This window comes from Vipera berus (assembly GCF_964194415.1).
Source record: "Vipera berus genome assembly, chromosome: 1".
In the NCBI taxonomy this organism is placed as follows: Eukaryota; Metazoa; Chordata; class Lepidosauria; order Squamata; family Viperidae; genus Vipera; species Vipera berus.
The window spans coordinates 265,466,630-265,490,518 of record NC_138202.1 but is presented as its reverse complement, the minus strand read 5'-3'; the positions used below and the strand labels follow the sequence as shown (position 1 = coordinate 265,490,518).

Below are 23,889 nucleotides of genomic sequence, written 5' to 3'. Positions count from 1 at the left end.
CTCTGTTACGTGGCACTCGGGATTCGACCCGCCAAACTGCCGACCATCTGATCGACAAGCTCAGCGTCCTAACCCACTGAGCCACCACGTCCCTGATATCTTTAAAGTAATCCTTTAATATTGCATTCTCTGGTTTCCTACCCCCAACATGGTCAAGAGTTAGGTTGATGGGCTCCAGTTGGTCACAGGGATTGTCCATTGACTGCTTTTTTTCAATTTTAAAAGTTTGGGTTTGATTTACTGCCTAGATGTATTATGACTACTCCATTCCACATGTGCTCTGTCGCAGTCTACATAGACCGAGGGACCTATCTTGTTTTCTTTACTAGATATCATTCTACTCTGGATATATTGTGTTGGACCCAGAATCAGAGGCGACACAGGTTCAGGAGCTAAGTTGTTTTATTAAGGAACATGGCCGAACTGGGGAACAAAGGATTTGAGCCCTCACTTATACCTGGTCAGGTAACTGCCTGGCCAATGGGTATAATCCAAGCAACCTGCTGGCTGGTCAGCCAATCCCTTTAAATCCTGCTCTCCCGCTGAACTCTGTCCCCTTGTTCTGGCTTCCCGCCGAACGCTGTTCCTGCTTGGAGCTGTCCAGCTCCCCACCTCCTTAATTCACTGACCCTCACGTGTATGCAAAACCCGCATACACTACAGGATACTTCTCTTCCAGGAACTGAACCCATTGCATGTAAAGTAGGTGCATTGTTATGTTCCATGTATCTAACGTCAAAGAGACAAAGAGACTAATAGGGAGGTTTCATTACGACAGAGAAAAGGCAGCAGTAAAGCACCGTGCCATAGGTCTAGTTACAGGAAAATAAAATAATGCACACAATAGCTTTAACAATAACCATGCTTCAGGGCATGGTTTAAGTAATCCCTTAATGTCGCATTGTCTGGTTTCCTATCCCCCCATGGTGAAGGGTTAGGTTAATGGGCTCCAGTTGGTCACAGGGATTGCCCATTGGCTGCTTTTTTTTTCAATTTTAAAAGTTTGGTTCAATTTGCATAAGGCATGGAAAATTTTTCCTACCCAGGGTTGACTCCTTAAACTGGACAGATATATCCCATCAAGAACTCTTTATATTAAAAACCAGATTATTTTCAATAGATATGAGGTAAACAGCTTAAGCTCAAGAATGTGATGGGAATCCATCCTGATTTCCAAACATAGAAGGTGGAATTGTGAATGATAGCTTTCAAAAAATACCTTTTGTTATTTGGGATTCAGCAATGTAGATACCTTGTTACACTTAATACATAATAATAAATCATACACATAAACAAAGACACACACACAGAGACACACAGACACACACAGAGACACAGACACACACAGACACACAGACACACACACGTGTGTGTATGTGTGTATATATACAGTATATATATACAATATATATATATATGATATTATTTATAGCAGTATGTTTTCTGTAATAATTATGTTTCTTCATTCACTTAATTAATTCTATTTTAGATTTTTAAAAAATCAGATATAAATTAGACAAGGTCTAGTTGATACTCACCACACATTAAGTTGTAAACTTCAATGTTTTCAAAAGATGTCACCTCATTTTTTCCCTTAAAGCCTGGCCCATGTGCTAAAAAGATAGCCTGAACAATAACAGAAAATAGATTTACTAAATAACTTCCAGTTTTTTGTTTTTCATAAATAAAGCCAATGTGAGGGTGAAGGTTCGTTCTCTGAACTTGTGGGTTGGTAACGAACATTTCGTTACCAGGCTAGATAACATCTTCAGCAGTATTTAAGGGATAAAACCAATGTATTGTAGGACAGTTTTTTTGAAATTCAAGATATAAATACTGATTTAGTTTATCATGCTGTCATTCACACACTTTAATTTCCCCTTAACCATTTACTCCTCCAATCACTCTGAATAACTGTTTCTGAGAATTGGGCAATCCTTTTGAACAGCACCCATGAGACACAGAAATAAAAACAAAAAAAAGAAACAATCAACAGATCTCTTACCTGCATACTTTTGAATTCATTATCATAGCCATGGGTACCACCGTTACAACGATTATAATTTTTATTCCTAAAACCACATATGTATAGAATGAATATGTAGCAGTTAATTAGAAATACTAAGTTTTCCTATTTAGAGTTGGGCCAAAAGAAGGCCTTTTTTTAATCAATACAACAAAAATCTTTTCTTCAGCAATAGAGAAGTTGCTTCAGAGAAGTTGTTACTGTTTATGAACTATCTATTAGTTTAGTTTAGTTTAGCCCATAGGCCATATCAAAATACAGCATTCCAAACACAAATTATTAATAAAATCCTGTAAAAACAATAATTTAAAATGAAGTTGGAGTAAAATATAATAATTTAATTATACAGATAAATAAAATAAGATAAAATTATATTTCAGTATCACCCTTACACCCTATCACCCTAACCCAATCAGTCCCACATATGCCAATCTCAGCTGAACCATTTTGTTCAAGTACTGTCCAGAACTATCTGTTCAGTAATGTCCTATAAATGGGATTTATCTGATCTCAGTACATCAAATTGTCCCTTCAGCAGTGGTCCCCAACCTTTTATGACTTTGTGGACCAGTGGAGGGGGATGGTTTCACGTGAACAGCAGGTGTGCGCTTGTGTGCAGCTCAATTTGCACGCATGTGAAGCTGTATTTGTGCAAGCAGCCACCACACCAGTAGCGGGCCACAGCCCGGAGGTTGGGGATCCCTGTTCTACAGCACTGTGGTGTCATACATTTACTACAAGATGCCTGATTGGCTAGGATTCCTTCAAGCACAAAATAATTAGTGATATTAATGCATCAGCTGATGGAGAAACAGATGGGACAATTTTTCTACAATATCATATCATATCTTCATATCATGCTTCTTTACACTTCTACCACTGTATTACACTGACTACCCAGGCACACATATATGGGTATGTAACATATATACATGCCATTCCTTGAGAAAAGAATTATCCTTGTGCCAGTGTGCATCCAAGAAACATGTTTGACAGATAAAGGATACTTATGAGTCAAAAAGCTCTTAACTCTCATCTGTAATCTCCAGTTAAAATATCTTAGATGTGAGTCGTTTCCTCTGTGGTTCTGAGGAGACTTGTCCTCACATTTCAACTAACTGCTGAAAATTTAGCTTACTCATTGAATTTCTATTTGAACACTCCTAACAGTGTTTCTGGAAACTAAAGAACTTCCTGACAAGACTTAAATGTCCCAGCCTGCCTCCCAATTCCAGACACTGTTGATCATTTATTAACTTGTCATTTTAAGGCTGAGTAAGGAGCACAGTTTCAGCTTGGTAATTTTGTTCTTGAAAGGCTTTAAAAAGGACTGTGGTCCCAGACTGAAGCCCATGTGAGCCATCTGCCCTGACAGTTCAATATCAAGACATGCCATGTACCACCACTGCCCAAATGTGTTAAGGAAGTGCACAAAGGGAGTCAGCCTTGATCAGGTTCTTTCCCAGTTCAGTCATAATTAGGATAGCTTTAGTGTGAATAGTAGGAGAGAAGCAGGGCCATCTCCCCCACTCTCTTCCCCTAGATCACATATTCTTTCACAGTAATTCTGATTACCGATTACTGATTTTCTGATTTGATTGTATGGTGTATAATTTCTTGATCCTACACATACACTCCAACGTGAGGCTCCTAGTCTGGTCTTACAACTCCAAAAGACTGTCTGCCTCTCTTCTTGCAGACATTCTGTAAGCAAAAAATACAGGATAGCAACTTGTCTATACAACTATAGGTGGAGGTGTACCTGATTTTAAAAAAATCTAAAATCACCTTTGGGGAGTAGATGCAGGCAGTGGTGCTGTCAGTACTGGACTATGGGGCAGTATGTGAAAGAGGTGTACCAGTCTCAGCCAGACTTGTTGACTATCCTTGGAAGTAAATGAAATAATGGGCCTGAAATACAGGTAGTCCTTGACTTACAACATTTCATTTAGTGACCGTTCAAAGTTACAACGGCACCTGAAAAAAGTAACTTGTGACCATTTTTCACACTTATGACAGTTGCAGCATCCCCACAGTCAGGTGATTTACATTCGGGTGCTGGACAAATGACTCACGTTTATGACCGTCGCAGTGTCCCGGGGTCAGGTGATTCTCCTTTTGTGACCTCCTGACAAAGCAAAGTCAATGGGGAAACCAGATTCACTTAACAGCCATGTTACTAATTTAACGACTGCAGTGACTCACTTAACAAATGTGGCAAGAAATGGCATTAAATGGGGCAAAACTCAATTAACAAATTTCTCACTTAGCATGATAAATGTTGGGCTCAATTTCAGTCATAACCTGAGGACTACCTATAATGACCAGCATTCCTAAATCATGAATTCTAAAAGCAACACGACCAGAAGAGCCAATGCCAGAGAGATAGTGGTGTTGGACTATTTAGATGGAAGCATTATATGAAAATATGGACTGCTCTGAAGTTGAACTTAATAAGCTGTAAGTTGATTCAAAATTGTGCTTCAGGAAAGGAAATCAGGTACAATGTACAACAATTATGTGCTATATAAATTAGTCAAGCTTCCTGATGACATTTCCTTTGTAAATGCAATTGCCAAACTGCAGGCACACCAACACAATCTGAACCATGCAACTGAAAAGAATTCTCTAAGTGAGATAAAAGGGAGGCATGTATCCTTATTGTAATAGTAAGTGACATAACAAAGAAGAATGTGGACCTTACAGAGATAGGGTTCCTACAACAGACAAAAAAATAAGGTCAAATGTCCTTAAAAAAATGTCAAGCCTGCACAGGGATTACAAAAACAAAGTACAGACAAAGGAATAAATAGATTAGCCTTCCATGTTTTGATTTGCAGAAGGAAACAAGATCTATCCTGTTTATGCTGGGTGACAGTTTTATTTTCCGGGTGCTATTGAATGCCCTATTTTAAATTTTGCCTCACTGTAAATTATTTTGTGCTTTGTTCTAAAGGCAGTTATAACAACTGCCTTTTGGATATATTAAAGGTTCGTCAAGATTTCAATATTAAATATCAAAACATGATTTGCTTTTGTTCTAATTTCTTTTGGATTTTTTTTTCACCAAGAGACAAATCCTCTTTGGAACATCTGGTTTTCTCTCCAGCAACAATGTCCAGAAATAAATCACAGCTATAACATTCAGAGGCTGCCAATATAGCAGTCATGCTGGATGGGGGATGACAGGCGCTATGCTTCAAAAATCTGAAATATACAAGGTTGATATACAGGGAAAAGATACCTTTCTGAATTTTTATCAAATAAATCTCTTGTGCTAAGAAAGTTTTCCACGTTATTTATGTAGCAACCATAAAATTGTATGATTTCATTTACTTTTTTGGGGGGGATCTACTAAACAATTAAAGGAATCTAGTGCCTCAGTTTTTGGAAAATAACAGGATGTTATAACACAGTTCTTCTTAACTGGCTGGTACTATTCCAGAATTACTCACTTGGCTCACCAATAAGAAAAGGATATATATTTCCTTGCAGATAAAAGAAAAAAATAAATGGAAAGGGTGTCTCCTATTATAAAATTGACCACCTCAACATTCGTGGCGACAGAATTTGAGGTGTCTTCATTGTGAACAAGCCTAGTAAGGGCTTGTGGTCAGTAAAGACCTTGAACTGCCTCCCACATAAATAGTCATGGAAATTCTTAACCCCAGCCACAATGGCCAAGGCCTCTATGTCAATTTGCACGTAGTTGCACTCACTGAGGACAAGGTCCTCGAGTAATAGGCGATGGGTGACTGTCTCCCATCCGCCAACCAGTGACTAAGCACAGCTCCAACCCCATATGGGGATGCATCACACACGATGCAAATTGACAGCTTTTCGTTAAAGTGCGTGAGCACTGAGTTCGAGGACAGCAATGCCTTGACTGCTTGAAAACTCCTTTTGTGGAGCTTGGTCCACTGCCATGGGGAGTTTTTGTCTAAGAGCCAGTGTAGCGGCTCTGCCACTGCAGCCTTGTTGGGGAGGAATGAATGATAAAAATTCAGGAGGCCCAAGAAGGCTTGAAGTTCTCCCTTGGACCTAGGGCTTGGTGCCAGCTGAATCGCTTTCAGCTTTGACTCTGCAGGATGGATGCCCTCGGCATCGATTCTAAACCCAAGGAATTCTGTGGACGGAATCCCAATCTTACATTTGTCTCTTCTTAATCTAAATCCCATGGCACAGAACCACTGAAGGACAGCTCTAAGCTGCTCAGCCAGAACTTCTGTGGACTCCCCGGCAATGAGTACATTGTCGAAGTACGGGCAGACCCCCAAAATACCCTTGAGTGTGCTTTCCATGATCCCCTGAAAAATCCCTGGGGCTACACTTACCTCGAATTGAAGGCGCTTTACCTTGAAGGCCCCCCGGTGTGTAACAATCATTTGTGCAGCTGCCATGGCCTTGTTCACTGGCAGCTGTTGGTAGGCCTGCACTAAATCTAATTTAGCGAACATGCGGCCACCTTGCAAGAACGCCAGAATATAGCTGACGACTGGGACGGGACACGCATGCTGCTGTAGTGCCCAGTTAATGGTACACTTGTAGTCAGCACATATTCGTACCTCTCCGTTGGCCTTGAGTGGCATTATAATGCGGGTCTTCCACTTCCCACTGTCTACAGGCTCTAAACCCCCTAACAAACTTGTTCAGCTCTGCATTGATTTTATGCTTTAATGCAAATGGCACATGGTGGGGTTTAACCTGAATTGGTGCGGCCTGGGGATTAAGTTTAAAAGCTATCAGTGTACCCTTGTACTCTCCCAAACGTGGGCTGAAAACATCTGCAAATTCCTTGCAAACAGAAGACAAATCTATTGTTTGAGTCTGATGAATGCCGGTGACCTGAATGCCCAATGCATTAAACCAATCGAGTCCTATGAGGCTTGTTCATTGGCCATCTACCACGATAACATCTAGCAGGCCTGAAAACCCCTTGATCTTCACCACAAGTGTGGCCTCACCCTTGACCGCCACTCTGGAATTCTGGAAGATGGTAAGTAGGATATTAGATGGTTGTAGCTTGACCTATCTGTTACTATGGCTGCAAACGTGCCAAAAAGTTCCGATGGAGATGATGGACACAGTGGAGCCTGTGTCCAGTTCCATTTTACATGGAATGCCTTGAAGTTCGACCTGTAGTTGGAACTTCTGTTTAAGAGGTTGATGGGCACCCATGCAAAAAAATGCTCCAGCGCCTGGAGCAGAACCCTACTCGGTGTTGCCCCAAGGCCCTGGTACCTCTCCTGAAAGTCTTGTCTGGCTGGCGGTCCCTCTGGCGACCTTGACAGATGGCGGCGATGTGGCCTGGTTTTGCACACATCCAGAATGTGGATGTCCTGAAACAGCAATCCATGCATTGATGGCAGCCTCTGCAGCCCAAACACCTCGGGAACAGAACTGCCTTGTCAGCCGGGCTCGTTCCTCTTTTGTGGTGCTGCTGAATTTTGTCGACTTCGTGGTCACAGTCGGTGTCTTCCACTTGTTCGGCGTCCTTGTGGTTTCTGCAGATGGCGTGCTTTTGGAGGGCCGCAATGCCTCCACGGCACCCTTGGTGGCTTTGTCCACCATAACTTCCTTTAAGGCTTTTTGAAGTGAGAGAGTCTCCTTCACAAAGAGTTTTTGTTGGAGCTCTCTGTTCCTGAGTCCACAGACTAAGCGGTCTCTTAGTCACTCCTCTAGGTCAGAGAAATTGCAGAGTCGCGAAGCTTGATGAAGTGCTGTGATGAATTCTGTCGCTGACTCGCCAGATTGTTGTTCGCGTTGTTTGAAGGCGTGCCTCCACGCTTTCACTGAAAGCTTTGGTTTGAAATGGTCACACAGCTTCTTCTTTAGGTCTGCATACATGACACTTTCCAATGGTGCCAGGATGACCAAGTTCTCTGCGATATCAAAGGTGGCTGGGCTGCACATGCAGAGGAGAATCACAGCCTTCAGCCCATCTTCGCTGACTTGATTTGCACGTAGGTAGTTCTCTACGTGGGAAATGTAGGACGACCATCTCTCTGGGTGCGTCACATCGAATTCTTCGAGCTTTCTGACCTTCGCCATGGTGAGAAGTCTTCGCAGCTCATGTCTCACGTTGCCTCATGCTGCTAGCTTCTGCGTAGGGCCTGGGTCTGATTCTTAGGGTGGGGTGGTCTCCAGCATGGCTTGCTAGGCAGACCGAGGGGGGGAACACTGTTCCCTACCAGGGTCTGTGCTGGTCTCACTCCCTAGTGATTTCAGGCTCTTAAGAAGAAGAAGCACATCCCACCTTCATCGCCAGTGTCATGTAGCTGGTTCTTTGCAGGTATTGAGTGAGACAGAAGGTTCAAAACAGCAACATACTTTATTGAAGGTCAAACAGAACAGAAGCAACAAGGGAGCTGCTGGGCACCTATTTATACAGTTGGCCGATAGGCGGCAACCAATAGGTTTGAAGCATAGGTTTCCCACCCAAAGACCTATTTAGCTGGCTGGAGACAACCAGTCTGAGCCTGCTAGCAACCGTTACAACATACACCTGAACTAGCACTTAGCAGTTGAATGCAAGCAATTAGTAAGCAGTGCAACAAGAGCAAACACTTACAACATATACAAAAGGCCAATGCATTACACAAAGTTCAAATGCTTGAGACTGCAACTTTACCTCTAATCCTTCTTCCAATAGTGACAGAAAGCTATAAGTGCTGGTTTAAATATTATTATTCTGATCCTAAAATTTACTATTAACAAAGACAAGGCCCTGGTGGGACTACGCTCTCAAACATTTGGAGTTTGCAGCATTCAGCAGAGGACTGGGAAGAGGAAGTCACGGAAGAGAAATCAGTCATTTCTATATTCTGACTCTTCTCAGAAGTGGAGCCAGCCTTGAAATCATTTTCTTACTCAGTCAGAAGATAAGCCTTCTGTAGATATTTCATCATTTCAGCCTTACAGAAGTTTGACAGAAATCTTTCATAATTCAGATCTAGAGAGCACTTCCAGACAAGGTGAACCTGGTCATAATACAGATTATGATTTCTAAACAAAGCTTCGGCTGGCTTTAGAACAGGGGTCCCCAACCCCCGGTCCATGCAAACAAGCGAAGCCTCATCTGCAGGATGCAGGCAGTACATGAAACCACGCCTGCTCCGGTCCACAGAAAAACCTCTCTCCACAGAACCAGTCCCTGGTGCTCAAAAGGTTGAGGACCTCTGCTTTAGAATATTGCTGAGATAAGATTTTTCTATTATCCTAAGAGAGAAGAAGTACAATCCCTTGCAGAGAGTGTTTTTCTCTCTTCATTTGTCCTGACCTGGTCTACTCTTATCTGTCATGCCTGATTTTCCATATAGGTTTCATGCAGTCACTGAGGACAACACATTAATCCTCAGAGCATTTGAAATCAAGTAGATAATAAAAATAAAACTTATATATTTATAAGTAAATGTACATATTAAAAATAACATTTTGTTGTTTTCCTGCAGTATATCTAAAACTGGTCTATTTTATCATTCAGTAAAAAGCCAAGCAATGTCTACAAATTTTTTTCTCTATACCGTACCTCACAGCCATCCACTGTTGATCAACCATAAGATTAACTTTGTCAATACGAATGTTGTTAACATAGTGTAGTCTCTTTGGAAGGTCTTTGGCCAAGTAAGCTTTAAAGTACTGTTTTGGCTTTTGGCACTGAAAATGTCAAAGTGAAATGATGAGTTTTGCAGCATCACAGGATTAAAATATCAAAGATTTAAAAAAACACGCTTTGAATGAAAATATTGACATGTTGCTATCATCATCATCATCATCATCATCATCATCATTATTATTATTATTATTATTATTATTATTATTATTATTATTATTATTATTATTATTATTATTATTATTATTATTATCTTGCAAAGAGACCTTTTGTAAATTCTTCAAAAGCATCTCTATAAACAAGCATTCAATTGATAAAGGAATGCTAGACTACTTTTTAATTATGCATCACAGTGACTCCAACATGGGGATGAAATGCTCCACGAGTCCAGTTAATTACTTCAATGTATAGGGCGCTCTCTCTCTCTCTCTCTCTCTCTCTCTGTGTGTGTGTGTGTGTGTGTGTGTGTGTGTGTGTGTGTGTTTGTTTGTATGGGTATGTGTGTGTTGTCTGTCAATCTATCAGTAGTCCTCGAGTTAGATCCATAAGGGAATCTGCTCATTAAGGTTACAATTGGGGATGGTTGTGACACGGGTCATAAAACATGACTGACCCAATTTTACAACCTTTTTTGTGGTGGTTGTTAAGTGAATCATTATGGTCAAGACACTGCAAACTGCAATTAGATGCAACCCAATTACCAAGTGCCCAAAGTGCAGCCATGTGACCATGGGGTGCTTGGTCATCGGAACTTCAAATGTGGCCTGTAAATATGTTCCAGATAGGTCCATTGAAATTTCAAGTGGTTGCTAAGTGATCAGTTGCAAGTTGAGGTCTACATGTAGCTAACTAGCTCACAAACACAGGGAAATAAGTTAAGAACATGTCAATTTCAACCTGTTTCAGAAGGTATTGATTCATTGATCATTCAAAGCTTCTCTGTCCTCTAAAAACCACAGTTAACAGTTAAGGATTGTTCTTTCTAAGGTGGACTGAATTTAGCAGTTTTAGCTTTACATCTATCACAGCTGACAGTTATATGAAACGATAGTATGGACATTAAGGAAAATTGTGTAATTTACTTTAACTTCTATATGATGGTTGCCTTTTAAAGCGAGAGTAAGATACATTCACATCCCAATGTTAGGCATCACTGGTCAAAATAGGTTTCAGTGAAACCCCAAGTGACCAGAACCCGACACATCATTTGTATGACATGAACTTGTAAGCTTTCTGAAAATTTAAAAGCGTACTACATGTACTTTTTTCAGGTTCAAGACAAGAAAGCTAAGAGTGTGGTAGATTCAGAAGTCACAGCATCCTTTCAGTTAGTGTAAAAGACCTTAAGGGTTTTTACCTTTGGCAGAAATGCTATATAATTATATATATAAGATGAACAATGACTAACTAGCTGAATTCAATTGCTGCAATATCAAAATTGGTCCTAGCGGTATGAGAATGGAACACAGCCAGGTCTGTTATGAAGTGATGCAAGATGCAGAATCTTTCATTTAACCTCCAATAGAAGGTGTGATCTAAAATGGATGTAAGTTCTATGCATCACCTCTCTCAAAGCGAACAGTAACAATGTGCTAAAGAAATTATATTTCAGTAGTGATACCTTCACTAAATGCTTGGGCTATTATTTTCTTAGAAAGAAAAAAACATAAAAACATACTCACTGTAAGATTTCTAACAATTCCTTCAGAATCAACTGTTTGGAAGAAAAGAAAGGTTATGCAGTATGAATAATGTATTACTCTCAAACATTAATTCAATTCGTCTTCTTCAAATACGCTGCATCAAACCCATGGTAGTTGCATTTTCAAGGCATTAAGCCTTTTTAAAATACTTATCCAATGGTATCTTGCAAGGCTTGGTTGTAACTCCCATCTGAAAACCACATTTACATTATTCAGTATTCATTTTAATGATAAAATTTCTGGGAGTTACAGCAATTGAAAAAAGAAATTCAAGCACCATAAGCTCTCATGGGTGGCAAGTGACATTGCTCTAAGCTAGGGAGATGCCCTAGAACTGTACGTTCTACAAAGCCTCTCACTTAAATTCTACAGTTTTATGAACCTGTGGTCCAAACTTACATGTATAAAAGTCTTTTGGAACATTTTTTGATCGAATACGAGGTGCTGGACCTTCATACATAAAAAAATCAACTTTATCAAAATAATCGGTCATGTATTCCAGCCGGTTACAGGATATCTGCTCCATGCCTAAAGAAAGGAGAGGAAAATGGTATACAATTGAATAAATATTGACAAAGTTTACCAGTTGACAAAGCTCTTTATTGAAATAGCGAAAAACAAAACAACATTACCATGATCAGCCAGAAGGATAAGATTGACACAATTATGCAGATTCCTTTGCTTTAAGCCTTCCATCAACATCCCCAGGGTCCGATCTGCCATTTGTAAAGCCATAATTATCTATGCCAAAGGAGAAAAAGATTAACTGGCATTTTATAATTCACGTTAAGTCAAATATTGCAATCAGGTCTATCACAATAAATAATACAATAATAAAGAGAAAAACCTTTTTGGGCTACAAGTTGTGTTATTGGATCCTAATTTTTAATTGGATTACATTTAGAAAAGTAATAAACTGCTGTTATTAATAACCTTTTTATTCATTATATTTGTCAGAGTAAAATACAAGTCCATCCGCCACCATCACCACCCTGCACAATATTTATATAGTTGTTCTACATTGTTGAATAATGATTTTATAATAGCATAAATAATAAACAATTAATATGGCAAAAATAAAAATTGAGATATATCACAAGACTTGTAAATTGACCTATGCTTTGCCTGCTTGTATCATTATTTTCCACAGTTTTCTAAGTAGTTGGGAGTGTGCAGTGTAGTGCATCACTTCCTAGAGGCTCAGATTATCAGAGGTTCTACGGGTAGTACTTGACTCATGAGCACAATTGAGCCCAAAATTTCTGTTGCTAAGTGAGACAGTTGTTAAGTTAGTTTTGCCCCATTTTATGAACTTTCTTGCCACAGTTGTTAAGTGAATCACTGCAATTGTTAAGTTACTAATACGGTTGTTAAGTGAATCTGGCTTCCCCATTGATTTTGTTTGTCAGAAGTTCACAAAAGATGATCACACTGACAGGAGTAGATTATTAATCAGAAATTTCTAATGAATCTATAGTTCTATAGAAGAAGCCACCTGAAAGTCATAAACTCAGACAAGTTAATTACATACAAATAAGAAAAGCAGAAATTGCTGGCTAACTGAAACTAGAAGCAGAGGAAACATAGAAATACCTATAGGAGCCGAGCTTTGTTAACAGAAAATTAGATGGTGCTAGATAAGATGTGCACAAAGGGGCTTCCAGGAACACGGGAGAGGATAGTGGTTTTAGGCAGTCCGGATCAGTTTATCGGATGATTAGACAAGGGGCATTGAGAGCGATAGGGGAGGGGGGAATCTGCATCAGGGGCAGTATATAAAAATGTATCAAACAGCTCTTTAATGTGTGGCTGAACTCCTACATGTGCTTCAGCTCACCAAGCCTTTGCAAATGCTTCTTTTTAAATAAAACTTTGTTGCTGGAATTCCAATTAAGTTTGTTTGTTTTGTGATCTTGATCCACGTTCCAAACAATGTGGGGGCTCCTCCGGGGTAATCCAAATGGTCCCTGGATCCCTGGGAGTGGCCACCTCCAAGGGGACAGGCACCATGTCAATTTTGATGGTCTCCTGAAAGGTAACCACGCCCGGGCCGGGACCCGTGAAGAACCGTACACTAAATAGTGGATTCCAGGAACAAAGCAGGTCAGGTCATTTTGTTTTGATGCCCCAAGGGTCCTAAAAGGCTGACAAGACATACATGCCCTACAAGGTGTGAATGTCCCGAGGTCTGAAGGACTGGCAAGGCGAGGAGGTGGGTGAAATACCAATTGCCGGGAAACTCTGTGCGCAGACCCAGGTAAGAAAATCAGGCATTTTCACATTTACCTGGGTGGCTAGATGGGTAGGCTGGTGTGACTCTGAGACCTGTGGAGTGTGACTGAGATGGTCCGAGGGCCACAAGGGCTGGCAAGGTGAACTGAGAACAGACTCCTGAGTACGGGTTTCCATACCTCCGCAAGGAGATTGGCCGGAAAAAGAGGAAGCGGCTTGGTGAAGCGAAAAGTGGTCTCATTAGGTTGGTAAGGATAACAGAATCAGATGGTGACCCCCTATGGGTTATAAACCTTCCAAGAAGCCTTGGAAGGGTCAAAAGGGGGACTTCCTAGAAGATGTGGGAAAAGGAGATAATGTCTCCATCCCTCCTCACAGTCCCCTGGGTAAAATCCTGGCTGGATGGAATCATCCTCCTTATAGTAGAATGGTAAAAGATCTAGATAAAGACCTGATGATTCAATATTGTTATTTTATTTGGGGACAAAAACAAATAGATGAGGGAACTCAATGGCCATGGTTAGGTAGTTTTAATTACTTTGTTTGCCAATCCCTATGTGAGTATGTATTTGCTAAAAAGTCTCTGGACAAGGGACAGTGGCAAAAGGGAACAAAAACACCTGGGCATGTAGGACTGATATGTTTGTGAGACCTGGACAGGTGGGAGCATAGAACATAAAAGTATTAGGGATCAATCTTGGATCCTGTACATATGAAAGAAGTAATAGATTGACTGCATATATTGGGGGTCTCATAGGCAAGGAAAAATCAGCCATGGGCAATAAGCCCAGTAAGGGGATAAGGTATCCCCTGGAAAGTCCCTTAGTGCAAGGTTGGCAGGATAAACTATATACTCGAAATAAAAGTAAAAGTATTATGATAAAGTATTGCTGTTTTAAATGCTAGCAAGATGGGATGGATTCATCTGGAAAATACACCTCGGATAAGAGTAAAGGTTGTGGTTGTTAGCTGCGAAGTCGTGTCCGACCCATTGCGACCCTATGGACAACGTTCCTCCAGGCCTTCCTGTCCTCTACCATCTTCTGGAGTCCTTTTAAGTTCACGGCTACTGCTTCAGTGACTACATCTAGCCACCTCATTCCCTGTCGTCCCCTTCTTCTCTTGCCGTCAATCTTTCCCAGCATTAGGCTCTTCTCAAGTGAGTTCTTCCTTCTCATTAGGTGGCCAAAGTAAAGGTACCATGACTCAATATTATTATTTTGGGTAGCCAAGAAATCCTATTAAAAGCACTAGTGCATTTTGCTCAAAATATGGAAGTTTTAAAAATTGGCTATGTCAAGCACTAAACATATAGGCTAATAAAAGAAGTTTATATGCCTGTTGGATCCCAGGCAATATATACTCCATTTTTGTTAGAGGAATGTGGAGGTAGTGTATGTGTGTCTGTCTGTGTTGTGTCTAATACTAATAATTAATAAAAAGGTCTTATTTAAAAACAAACAAAGAGATTTGGGGGAGAAAAGGAGCTCATTGGCTTGCGAACAGCTCCTTGAAATTAGAATAATAATTATTGGTTTCTCAAGAGAAAGTATGAAATGAAATATCTGTATGTGAAGGTGTTTATGCAAGCAGTTTGAATGGAAGTAAATGTGTGGGCATGCTGATCCTGTCTATGTGTGTGAGAGAGAGTTTCTTCCCCACCCCAGACTGTGAAAAAAACAGTAAACTGTAGATTTTTGTTGTTGTTGTTGCTGTAAAAGTGAAATGGAAAGGCAATAGCAAGCATTTGCATGAGAAGAGTCCCATGGAGGATGTGTGAGAGAATTCATGGAAAATGCATGTGAAGAGAAAACTACTTGTTAGTGGTGAGATTTTTGTGTAATTTCTTCTTTTCTTGTCTCTTTTTTTGCACTGGCTGTGTTGCTTTAAGAGCAAGAGAAACAAAAAGGAAAATGGGGGGGGGGTGTCTGATCTTTTTAACTATTTTTTTCTGCTTGGAATTCTGGTTTGAGGAAGGTGGGGTGGGTGTAAAATTTAATACCCATTCTTGCAGTTTCAGCTTGCAATTTTTTTTATTCAGGAAAGGAGGCAGTAATTGTTGAACAAAGGAAGTTTTAGTTCAACAAGAAATAAGGTTGTTTTTTTTTAAAAAAAAGAAATATGAGAAGAACTTGAATACACCTATATATCCATCAACCAAAAGAAATGACTCTGAATTGTTTTGCTTAGATCTGTAAACGTTTTAACCTACTTAATGGAAATTTGTTTCCATCTGAATGGAATCTGATTAAATTGAACTTGACTAAATTTACCGTATATTAAAAGCAAAGAGTTGATACTAGAGTTTGATACAAAACTATTTCAATAACTCAGAATATCTTAAGCTTGTTTATTTTTTTTGTGGAGTTGCTTTTTTGTTGTTGTTGTTTTATGTTTTTATGTCTGTGTGCAGGACACACTGATAGAAAATAATACCTAAGAGAATTGAAGGAATTGTAATTCAACCCTTGTTTAAAACGAAGGAGTTGAGAAAATTTTGGGGATTATAAATGAGCTATGTTGTTTTGAATAAAGATTTGTATACAAACAAACTCAAGCAGAGTTTGGTGAGTGCTCCTTTGTTGGCTCTTTACTAAGCAATTTGTTTGTTACCCCCCGTTGATAGGGCTCGCAACTTGGGCGTCCTCCTGGATTCACGACTCAATTTTGAAGACCACATAGGAGCAGTGACCAGGGGGGCTTTTGCCCAGGTTCGCCTGGTGCACCAGTTGCATCCCTATCTGGACCGAGATGCCCTACGCACAGTTACTCATGCGCTCGTGACCTCCCGTTTGGACTACTGCAACGCTCTCTACATGGGGCTGCCCTTGAGGACCACTCGGAGGCTTCAACTGGTGCAGAATGCGGCCGCGCGAGTTGTAATGGGGGTCTCCCGATACTCCCATGTAACACCTCTACTCCGCAAGCTGCATTGGCTTCCGGTTGCCCTCCGGGTGAAATTCAAGGTGCTGGTCATTACCTATAAAGCCCTACATGGCCTGGGTCCGGGGTATTTGAGGGAACACCTGCTGCCAGCATCAAGTTCCCTTCGTCCAGTGCGCTCCCACAGGGAGGGTCTTCTCAGGGTCCCACCGGTAAGAGATTGCCGGTGGGTAACACCCAGGGATAGGGCCTTCTCACTGGGGGCGCCTGCCCTCTGGAACCAGCTGCCAGTGGAGCTGAGGACTGCCCCCGACCTCCGTTCATTCCGCCGGGGCCTGAAGACCTGGCTCTTCGAGCTCTCGGGCCCAGGCTGAGGATTAATTTATTTTAATTGGGGTTTTATTTGTACAGGGATAAATTTATTTTTTAAACTGGTTTTAACTTTTGTATTTTTGGTTTTTAATTCCCTGTAAACCGCCCTGAGTCCTCCGGGAAAGGGCGGTATATAAATGTAATTAAATAAATAAATAAATAAATAAATAAATAAATAAATAAATAAATAAATAAATAAATAAATAAATAAATAAATACAGAAAAAGGAATGGCTAGGGGAGGGGTTTTTATGCAGAAGTGGGGGAAAAGAGGCACCCAGTGGCATTTTTGTCTAAAATTGACATTTGGGGAAGTCTGGATGGTTAGCATTTCTTACGAAGTGTGAGTAATTTTAAATCAGAAAGCCAAAAGGAAGTAAACATTTGTTCATAGCAAAGTAGTTGGGGGGGAAAAGAGAGACATAATGAAAAAAGATGCTTACTTCTCCACTAACAGGCCCAAATTTATGTCCAGTTGTGTCTGGCTCCTCAATATACAATGTGACAAAATCTGGTCTGCAGATTAAAAAGAAAGGCCATTACTTTAAAAAAAAAATTCACTTCATCCAAAGATATATTATTAATTAACACATAGCCAAAATTGTTTGAAACTCAGTGGTGGCTGGTATCCTCTCCTAGAGCTAAAAAAATCAGAGTCACATCAAACACCAAACTAGCTAGGAGAGGAAAGAATAGGAAAGGACATTATTAAAAACAAAAGACAACATGGAACAAACATCCCAGAACCAGAATGCTGTCGGGATTATTTTCTCTCATTCTGTTGTCAGTTCTGAAAATGGAAGAAAGGGCAAAAATCTGGATGTCCACAAGATGGCAGGAAAAATGTTAGAGTTTTTGGTACCTCTTTCTGCCATCCAATGTTTAGCAGATTTTTGCAGCTCAGTTCAAATCACCTGAGAGGAGAGGCAAGAAGATGGCAACATTTAGTGTTTGAAGTTTTTAAAAAAGGGGGGGAGGAGAGCAGATGACAATAAGAGAAACCACCATTGGTGGGATTCAAATCTGTGAACAACCGGTTCTCTGTGTGGATGCTGCTTTGGAAGTCCATTCTGGGCCTGGGCCAGAACTCAACAAAAAATTAGCTACCAGTTCTGCCGAGCTGGTGCGAACCAGCTGAATCTCACCACTGGAAACCATGCTTCTTTTACAAGAAAAGAGAATGTTGTTTCATGGCTATTACCTCTCAGCTTTGGGGAGATCTAGCCATTTTAGCACCTCTGTAACTCTTGCTTCAAACGGAACTGATCTACAAGGAATAAAAATATTATTTAGAAGGAAAACAATATGGTGACAAGGAGAACTTTGTTTTAGTGGACACGTCAGCAACATGTTTTTATGCCAATAGCAAACAAGACCAGCAAAGAAGACAATCAGCACTTTCCCAGCTTCCCATTATGAGTAATGAAACATTGGTTAATTTTTTTGTGACTGACAGACGTCGTTCTGTACAAACATTTTAATACAGCAAAAATCAATTTGATAATTGCAAATGCAAAGGCACAACCAGGTTGACTTTACGTTGCAATGTGAACATAAATCAAATGTAAACACTGTAGGGGGGAGGAAACCTTAAGAGTAAATGCTGCTGTAAAAATAATGTATACAAAAAAGCCTAAGCAAAACATAGTCCCTTCCAATTCCCTGCAACAATCAATGCATGAAAAACTCTTCTCATGTGGCCCTCCTCTCTTTTTGTTTGGGATGGGGTTGGTAGAACATGATAGGAGGCAGATGAAAAATGGTTTCAAAATGTCAGAGCAAACGTGACACTCAATGGGCCAGAGACAGTTTGAGTCCATCTTCAGCTGCCTGAAATCAGAACTTCTCATCAAAATATTATCACATCTTAGTAGATCCAGTACTCTCCATCATGCAATATCTATAAAACAACTACCTGGAATTATAAACTGGCCAGTATTAAGATGGAAAGCCCACTCAATAAAGTAGAACAGAAGCTGTATTTTTCCCAAAAGATTTAAGCTGAAGGCTGACCCGTCAATTAAGCAGAATGAGAAAATGTCTCAACCAGCAGGAGGCAGCAGGATGTCAGAGGTGAAAGATGCCGCCTGTCCCATACCTTCTCAGTTACAGAGATGCCCTTCAAGCCAACAAAGGATTTTTATGCTGATGCTAGGATGAAAAAAAGGTGCCAACCATTTTTTAGGCAATTGTTGCACATGAGAAAAGAATGAAACGTGTCCCTCTCATGTTCTTCAAACCCAGCCTGGTATAATACTGTACATGTTTGCTTTATGCTTTATACAAAACTTTCTTAATGCAGACATTATTTGATGTGTGGGAGTGGGAAGGACCGTGCAGATCTTTGAAAAGACACTTTGCTTCAATGGCTGCATGAACGAAACAGCAGTAATGTCTGTATAATCATTAGGAATTGAGCTTCGTTCAGGGATGTCATTCTTGGCAAAGGCTTACCGAATAATGATTTGTAAACTGTAAAATGAATGAAACACCAGTTCATTGGCAGTTTTCCCTTACTGTAATATAGTTTTTGCACTTCAGATGTCCTATTGATTAAAAATTATATTCCCACAAAGACATCTGTAGCTGATGGGAGATCCTGTTGATTTTTTTCAGTCTTCAACTCACTTGTTATAAACCTTGTATATAGTTGGGTAAGATCCATTTATTTTTACTTCAGATCCAGGCCAAAAGTAGGTGGCTGCTTTCAAACCTTGATAGGTTACCGTATGCCAAATCTGCAAGAAGTATGCATACAATCAGTATCTTAAAAATGAACAAACTGTAAAACTTCATGTCTTCAGGTTTCTGCAGACAGTCCCCAGATTAAGAATGTCCAGCTTAAAGAGAATCTCTAGATACTAATAGGGCTGTCTGTTACAAAATGGCAGAAGCAGAGTTACAGTAGTTAAAATGCCGGACAGCTGCTGGCACCATGATCTGATTCAAAATAGTGGATGGCATTCTCCTTTCTAGAGTCAATGAAATGCTAAAGTTGTACAATGCTTTCATGAGCGTCACAAAGTAGTGTGTGCATTTTTAATATAGCATGCAGCCTTTTTTCAGCAGTTCATGAAAGTATTGTGCAGCTGCAGAGATTCGTCTGCTCGAGGAAGAAGAATGCTGTCTGCCATTTTGAGTCAGATCACTTTGCCTTCGCTGAAATTACAACAGTTACTTATGACTGATCTTTGCAACCGTTGCAGCATCTCCATAGTCATGTGTCCAAAACTTGGACAGTGAGAGACTGAATTCCAAGGAGTTCTTCTTGAATTGGATTCTTCTTGCTGGATAGTTTTTCCAGTTTTAAGTCAGTTTTTGCCATAGTTTTAAGATTTGAAACATATACATTTAAACTTTACAACTTTAAACTTTACAAAGAACTTGGGTTACAGTGTGGATGTAGTTATTGATCCCTGATATGCAGTGATACAGGCCCAGTAATCTGTTCCCATTTAAATACAAATTCTGGTTAAAGACAGAGTTAGGGAATGGAAATCATTCTTAATCCAGGACAGACTGTACTCACTCATCAGCACTTTTTAAAAACTAAATGTGCTTTACTATCTTTCACTCAAAACTGAAATCTGGAAAGCCATGTTGATTTTTTACATGGGGACCTTCCCTATTTCCGTTTCTCTGCTAAGGAATTACAATATCTTCATAGCATCACTCTGTTGCCTTGAAGATATATATGAAGTCACTTTGCATTACTGTTATTTCAATACAACAATTGAATTTGCTATTGGGAAATCAAGTATATCTACACCAAGGAACAAAACTAAAGGTACATACAGGTTGTCCACCCCACCAGGCAGGATTTTTCATGGTAGGTGCAGATAGTGAGAAGTTCAGATTTAAAGTTACATCATATATATTATTGTCAATGATGCCATGGGATTCTGGATACAAGCCCTGAGGAAAAAAGATACATATTAATGCAGATGAATGAGCTGCTTAACATTTCTTCCAGGATTTGTACTATTGGAGTGCACTGCTACATATCAAGAGTAGAAAGATTTCAGGTTTGTAGGATTGAAATGTCTTGTAAAAGACATACACCTCCTGCAGACATTAGGCAAAATAATGATATTCTAATTATATTCAGAAGAAGTGCAGTGTGTGCAAATAACAAGATCCTTTTGCATCCTCCTCTATGTTTGGCAGGCAACTGGTTATGCTGGAGAGGTTCCTCTGTTCATAAAAGTTTTTTACGCATAATTAAAAATCCCAACCTTCCTTAATCATAAATACTCTATGAAAGCAGTCCAACCATGAAATGAATACATGTAGTCCTCAGCTTACAACTATTGTTTTAGCAACCGTTTGAAGTTTCAACTATTACTTATGATTGAACTTTGCAACCATTGCAGCATCTCCATAGTCATATGTTCAAAATTTGAATGCTTGGCAATTGGCATGTACTTAACAAAAATTGCAGCATCACATTTACCTTGAAGTTAGAGACTGTGATAGGAAACTGATTAACTTCTGGCCATGTGCCCGTAGTGCATGGCCACACGAGAGTGGACCTCTGTTCCCCACGGCTAGTTTCGTCCTGCCAGGGAGACCCTAGATGGGTCTGAAGTTGCCCTGAAGAGGTGACCGTGAAGGAGGGGCATCATGTTGATCATGAAGTGATGGCAATTGCTTTGTTTGATCTGGAGGAAGCCCTCTGAACCTGACAGGAGAAAGGCTAGCCGCATGCCAATGTCTAGCCCAAACTACCTGCAGCCGAAGTCCAAGAGCACTAACCAGAACAACGGTGAACAGCATGCTTGGAATTTTTTGAGAGTATTTGATCTTCTCTCCCTTATTTTGCAAATACGTCCCTGGGGAAAATCCCCAAAGCAAAAAAACCTCTGAAAATGAGGGGAGGAGACTACACTCCCATCCCCCATAGACCAAAGTGGTGAATTAACCTTTAAGGAGGAAAGAAACATACCGAAATTAAATTTAAAATACTACAATCTGAACAAACTTAGAAAGTAAAACAAACTGCTAAGATTATATTCTAAAGGATTTTGATGAAATTATAAAACAAGAAAAATAATAAGAATAATTTCTTGTCTGAAAGAGCTGGAAAACAAATATTTGCTGACATCTAGTGGACAATTAGAATATAGCACATTAAAGACAATGCCCAGAAACAAAGAAAAATCTGTTCCCATGAACTCTAATACCTTTAAGAAGATAGTTGCCAGGGAACAAAGAAGAGATTGTATACTGGGCCAGCTATAAGATTGGAAAGTATTTGAAGGAAAAGAAATACTTTGAGTGTGGCCTAAATTTATGAACTGTTTAAATACTTTGATCTATGACTACTTTTTGAGAGGGACAGTTATAGGAAGGATTTAAGATGGCTAAATATATTGAATTGCAGTTCTGACTGGTTGACAATTGACTCCTAAAAGAAAGAATTGTTATAAAACATTGATTTTACTGAAACATTGACAAGTGAAAATGACAGTGGATTATAAAAATTATATATAAAGACAAGAACTGTACAAAATTGGACTGTTTGGATTTTGAGTTCTGGTCAGTTTGACAAGGCTAATTACAGAGATTGTGGCACTTATGACAGATTATTCGAAAAGAGGAGATAACATGGATATGACATATTCATAAAAAAATGATAGAAAACCACACTTAATATCTACTCTTGAAGGATTCAGCCGGAGAGATCAAAGACCTCTAGAAGCAACATTTCAAGACAAGACAAATACTTTCCAAGAAGACATTTATGCAATAGTATGATGGATACAAATCACAATAGCTCTAAACCAGGGGTGTCAAACTGCTGGCCTGTGGGCCAGACACGTCATGATGAAACTGCGCCCACCCCATTGCCGGCAATGGGGAAAAAGCTCCATCACGTGACGTCATGTGACGTTCCGAGTTTGACATGCCTGCTCTAAACCATGAGGAGATTAAACGTAACTTTGATAACATAAGTGAATACACTTCTAACTTAAATTTTCAATCCAAAAACATTCAAAAAATGATGGTAAAGAATGAACAAACAAATCAGATAACAGAATGTGTACTAGAAAAAAATAACTTAATTTGCGAAGCCACAAATGAAGGAAATTATAACTTAATATAAACAAGAAAAAATTCACAAGATTTGGATACAACAATAAATATGGAAAAGATACCTTATGCATTAGAATGTCAAAATAAACCTGAGAAGAAAGAAGACTTAAGAAAATGGACACTGCTAAGAGAATCACTGTTTAGGAGACAAAAAGCATAGATCTTACATATTATGTATCCTCTACGCCTAACAACAACTACAAAAATACAAGAACTGTTTGACAAGTCAAAAATATTAATTTGGAAAACAATTTGGCAAAGGAAGAAGATTAGAGATGGGCTTAAGAGACTTGACTCGCCCTACCAGATAGAATATTATATGAGCAAACACTTGTTTGAAAATGGCTAAATAAACAAATACCATTGGCTATGAAGGGGCTTTAGAATAAGTGGGATAAGAGATATAAGTAATATAGTATTTTTTGATAAGATACAAAATGTAAAAATATTGGGATGATGAAAGTGAAGGAAAAGTTTGAACTTTAAAGACAAATTAAGTTTGAAAAGATTTAGAATTAAGGAATGATTGAAATATTGAGGAGAAATAAGAATTTTTGAAAAAGGATATATAATGATTCAATCAATTTTTACAAATAGAAGTGAAATATAAATAGATTAGAAAAGATGTTATAGGTAGATGTTATGATAGATTAGTAGTATAGTATTTCTATAATATATGAAATATGAAAATACTGGGATGATATATTTAGGTGGAAAATTTGGATATTTAGATGCTAATTACTGAGAAAATTATGATTGATAAGAATTGTTTGAATATTATGGAGAAATTGAGCTTAAACAAGATTTATGAAAATAAGATATATGGTGAATCAATAAGATGACTTTTATGAAAATAACATAAGTTGATAAGAAAAAATGCTATATATGGACGCTATTATTGTTGGTATAAATATAGAAGAAAAATGTTTTTATTTAATCATTTATATATGGAAAATATCAAATATC

The 23,889-nt window shown here is 39.2% G+C and overlaps 1 protein-coding gene across 2 annotated transcripts in view; it reads right to left on the bottom strand.

Annotated features, from left to right (window-relative positions):
- The window catches only part of ENPP3 (ectonucleotide pyrophosphatase/phosphodiesterase 3), an 83,943-nt gene that overhangs the window by 27,012 nt on the left and 33,042 nt on the right, over nucleotides 1-23,889 (bottom strand). For both annotated transcript variants that reach the window (XM_081312874.1, XM_081312875.1), the window contains 10 exons: nucleotides 20,623-20,742; nucleotides 19,456-19,565; nucleotides 18,029-18,094; nucleotides 17,271-17,343; nucleotides 11,974-12,082; nucleotides 11,741-11,869; nucleotides 11,321-11,352; nucleotides 9,555-9,682; nucleotides 2,006-2,072; nucleotides 1,539-1,626 (listed from right to left, as the gene is read on the bottom strand). In XM_081312874.1, coding sequence (XP_081169000.1) covers nucleotides 1,539-1,626; nucleotides 2,006-2,072; nucleotides 9,555-9,682; nucleotides 11,321-11,352; nucleotides 11,741-11,869; nucleotides 11,974-12,082; nucleotides 17,271-17,343; nucleotides 18,029-18,094; nucleotides 19,456-19,565; nucleotides 20,623-20,742 — 922 coding nt within the window. The remainder of the gene's footprint in view (nucleotides 1-1,538; nucleotides 1,627-2,005; nucleotides 2,073-9,554; nucleotides 9,683-11,320; nucleotides 11,353-11,740; nucleotides 11,870-11,973; nucleotides 12,083-17,270; nucleotides 17,344-18,028; nucleotides 18,095-19,455; nucleotides 19,566-20,622; nucleotides 20,743-23,889) is intronic.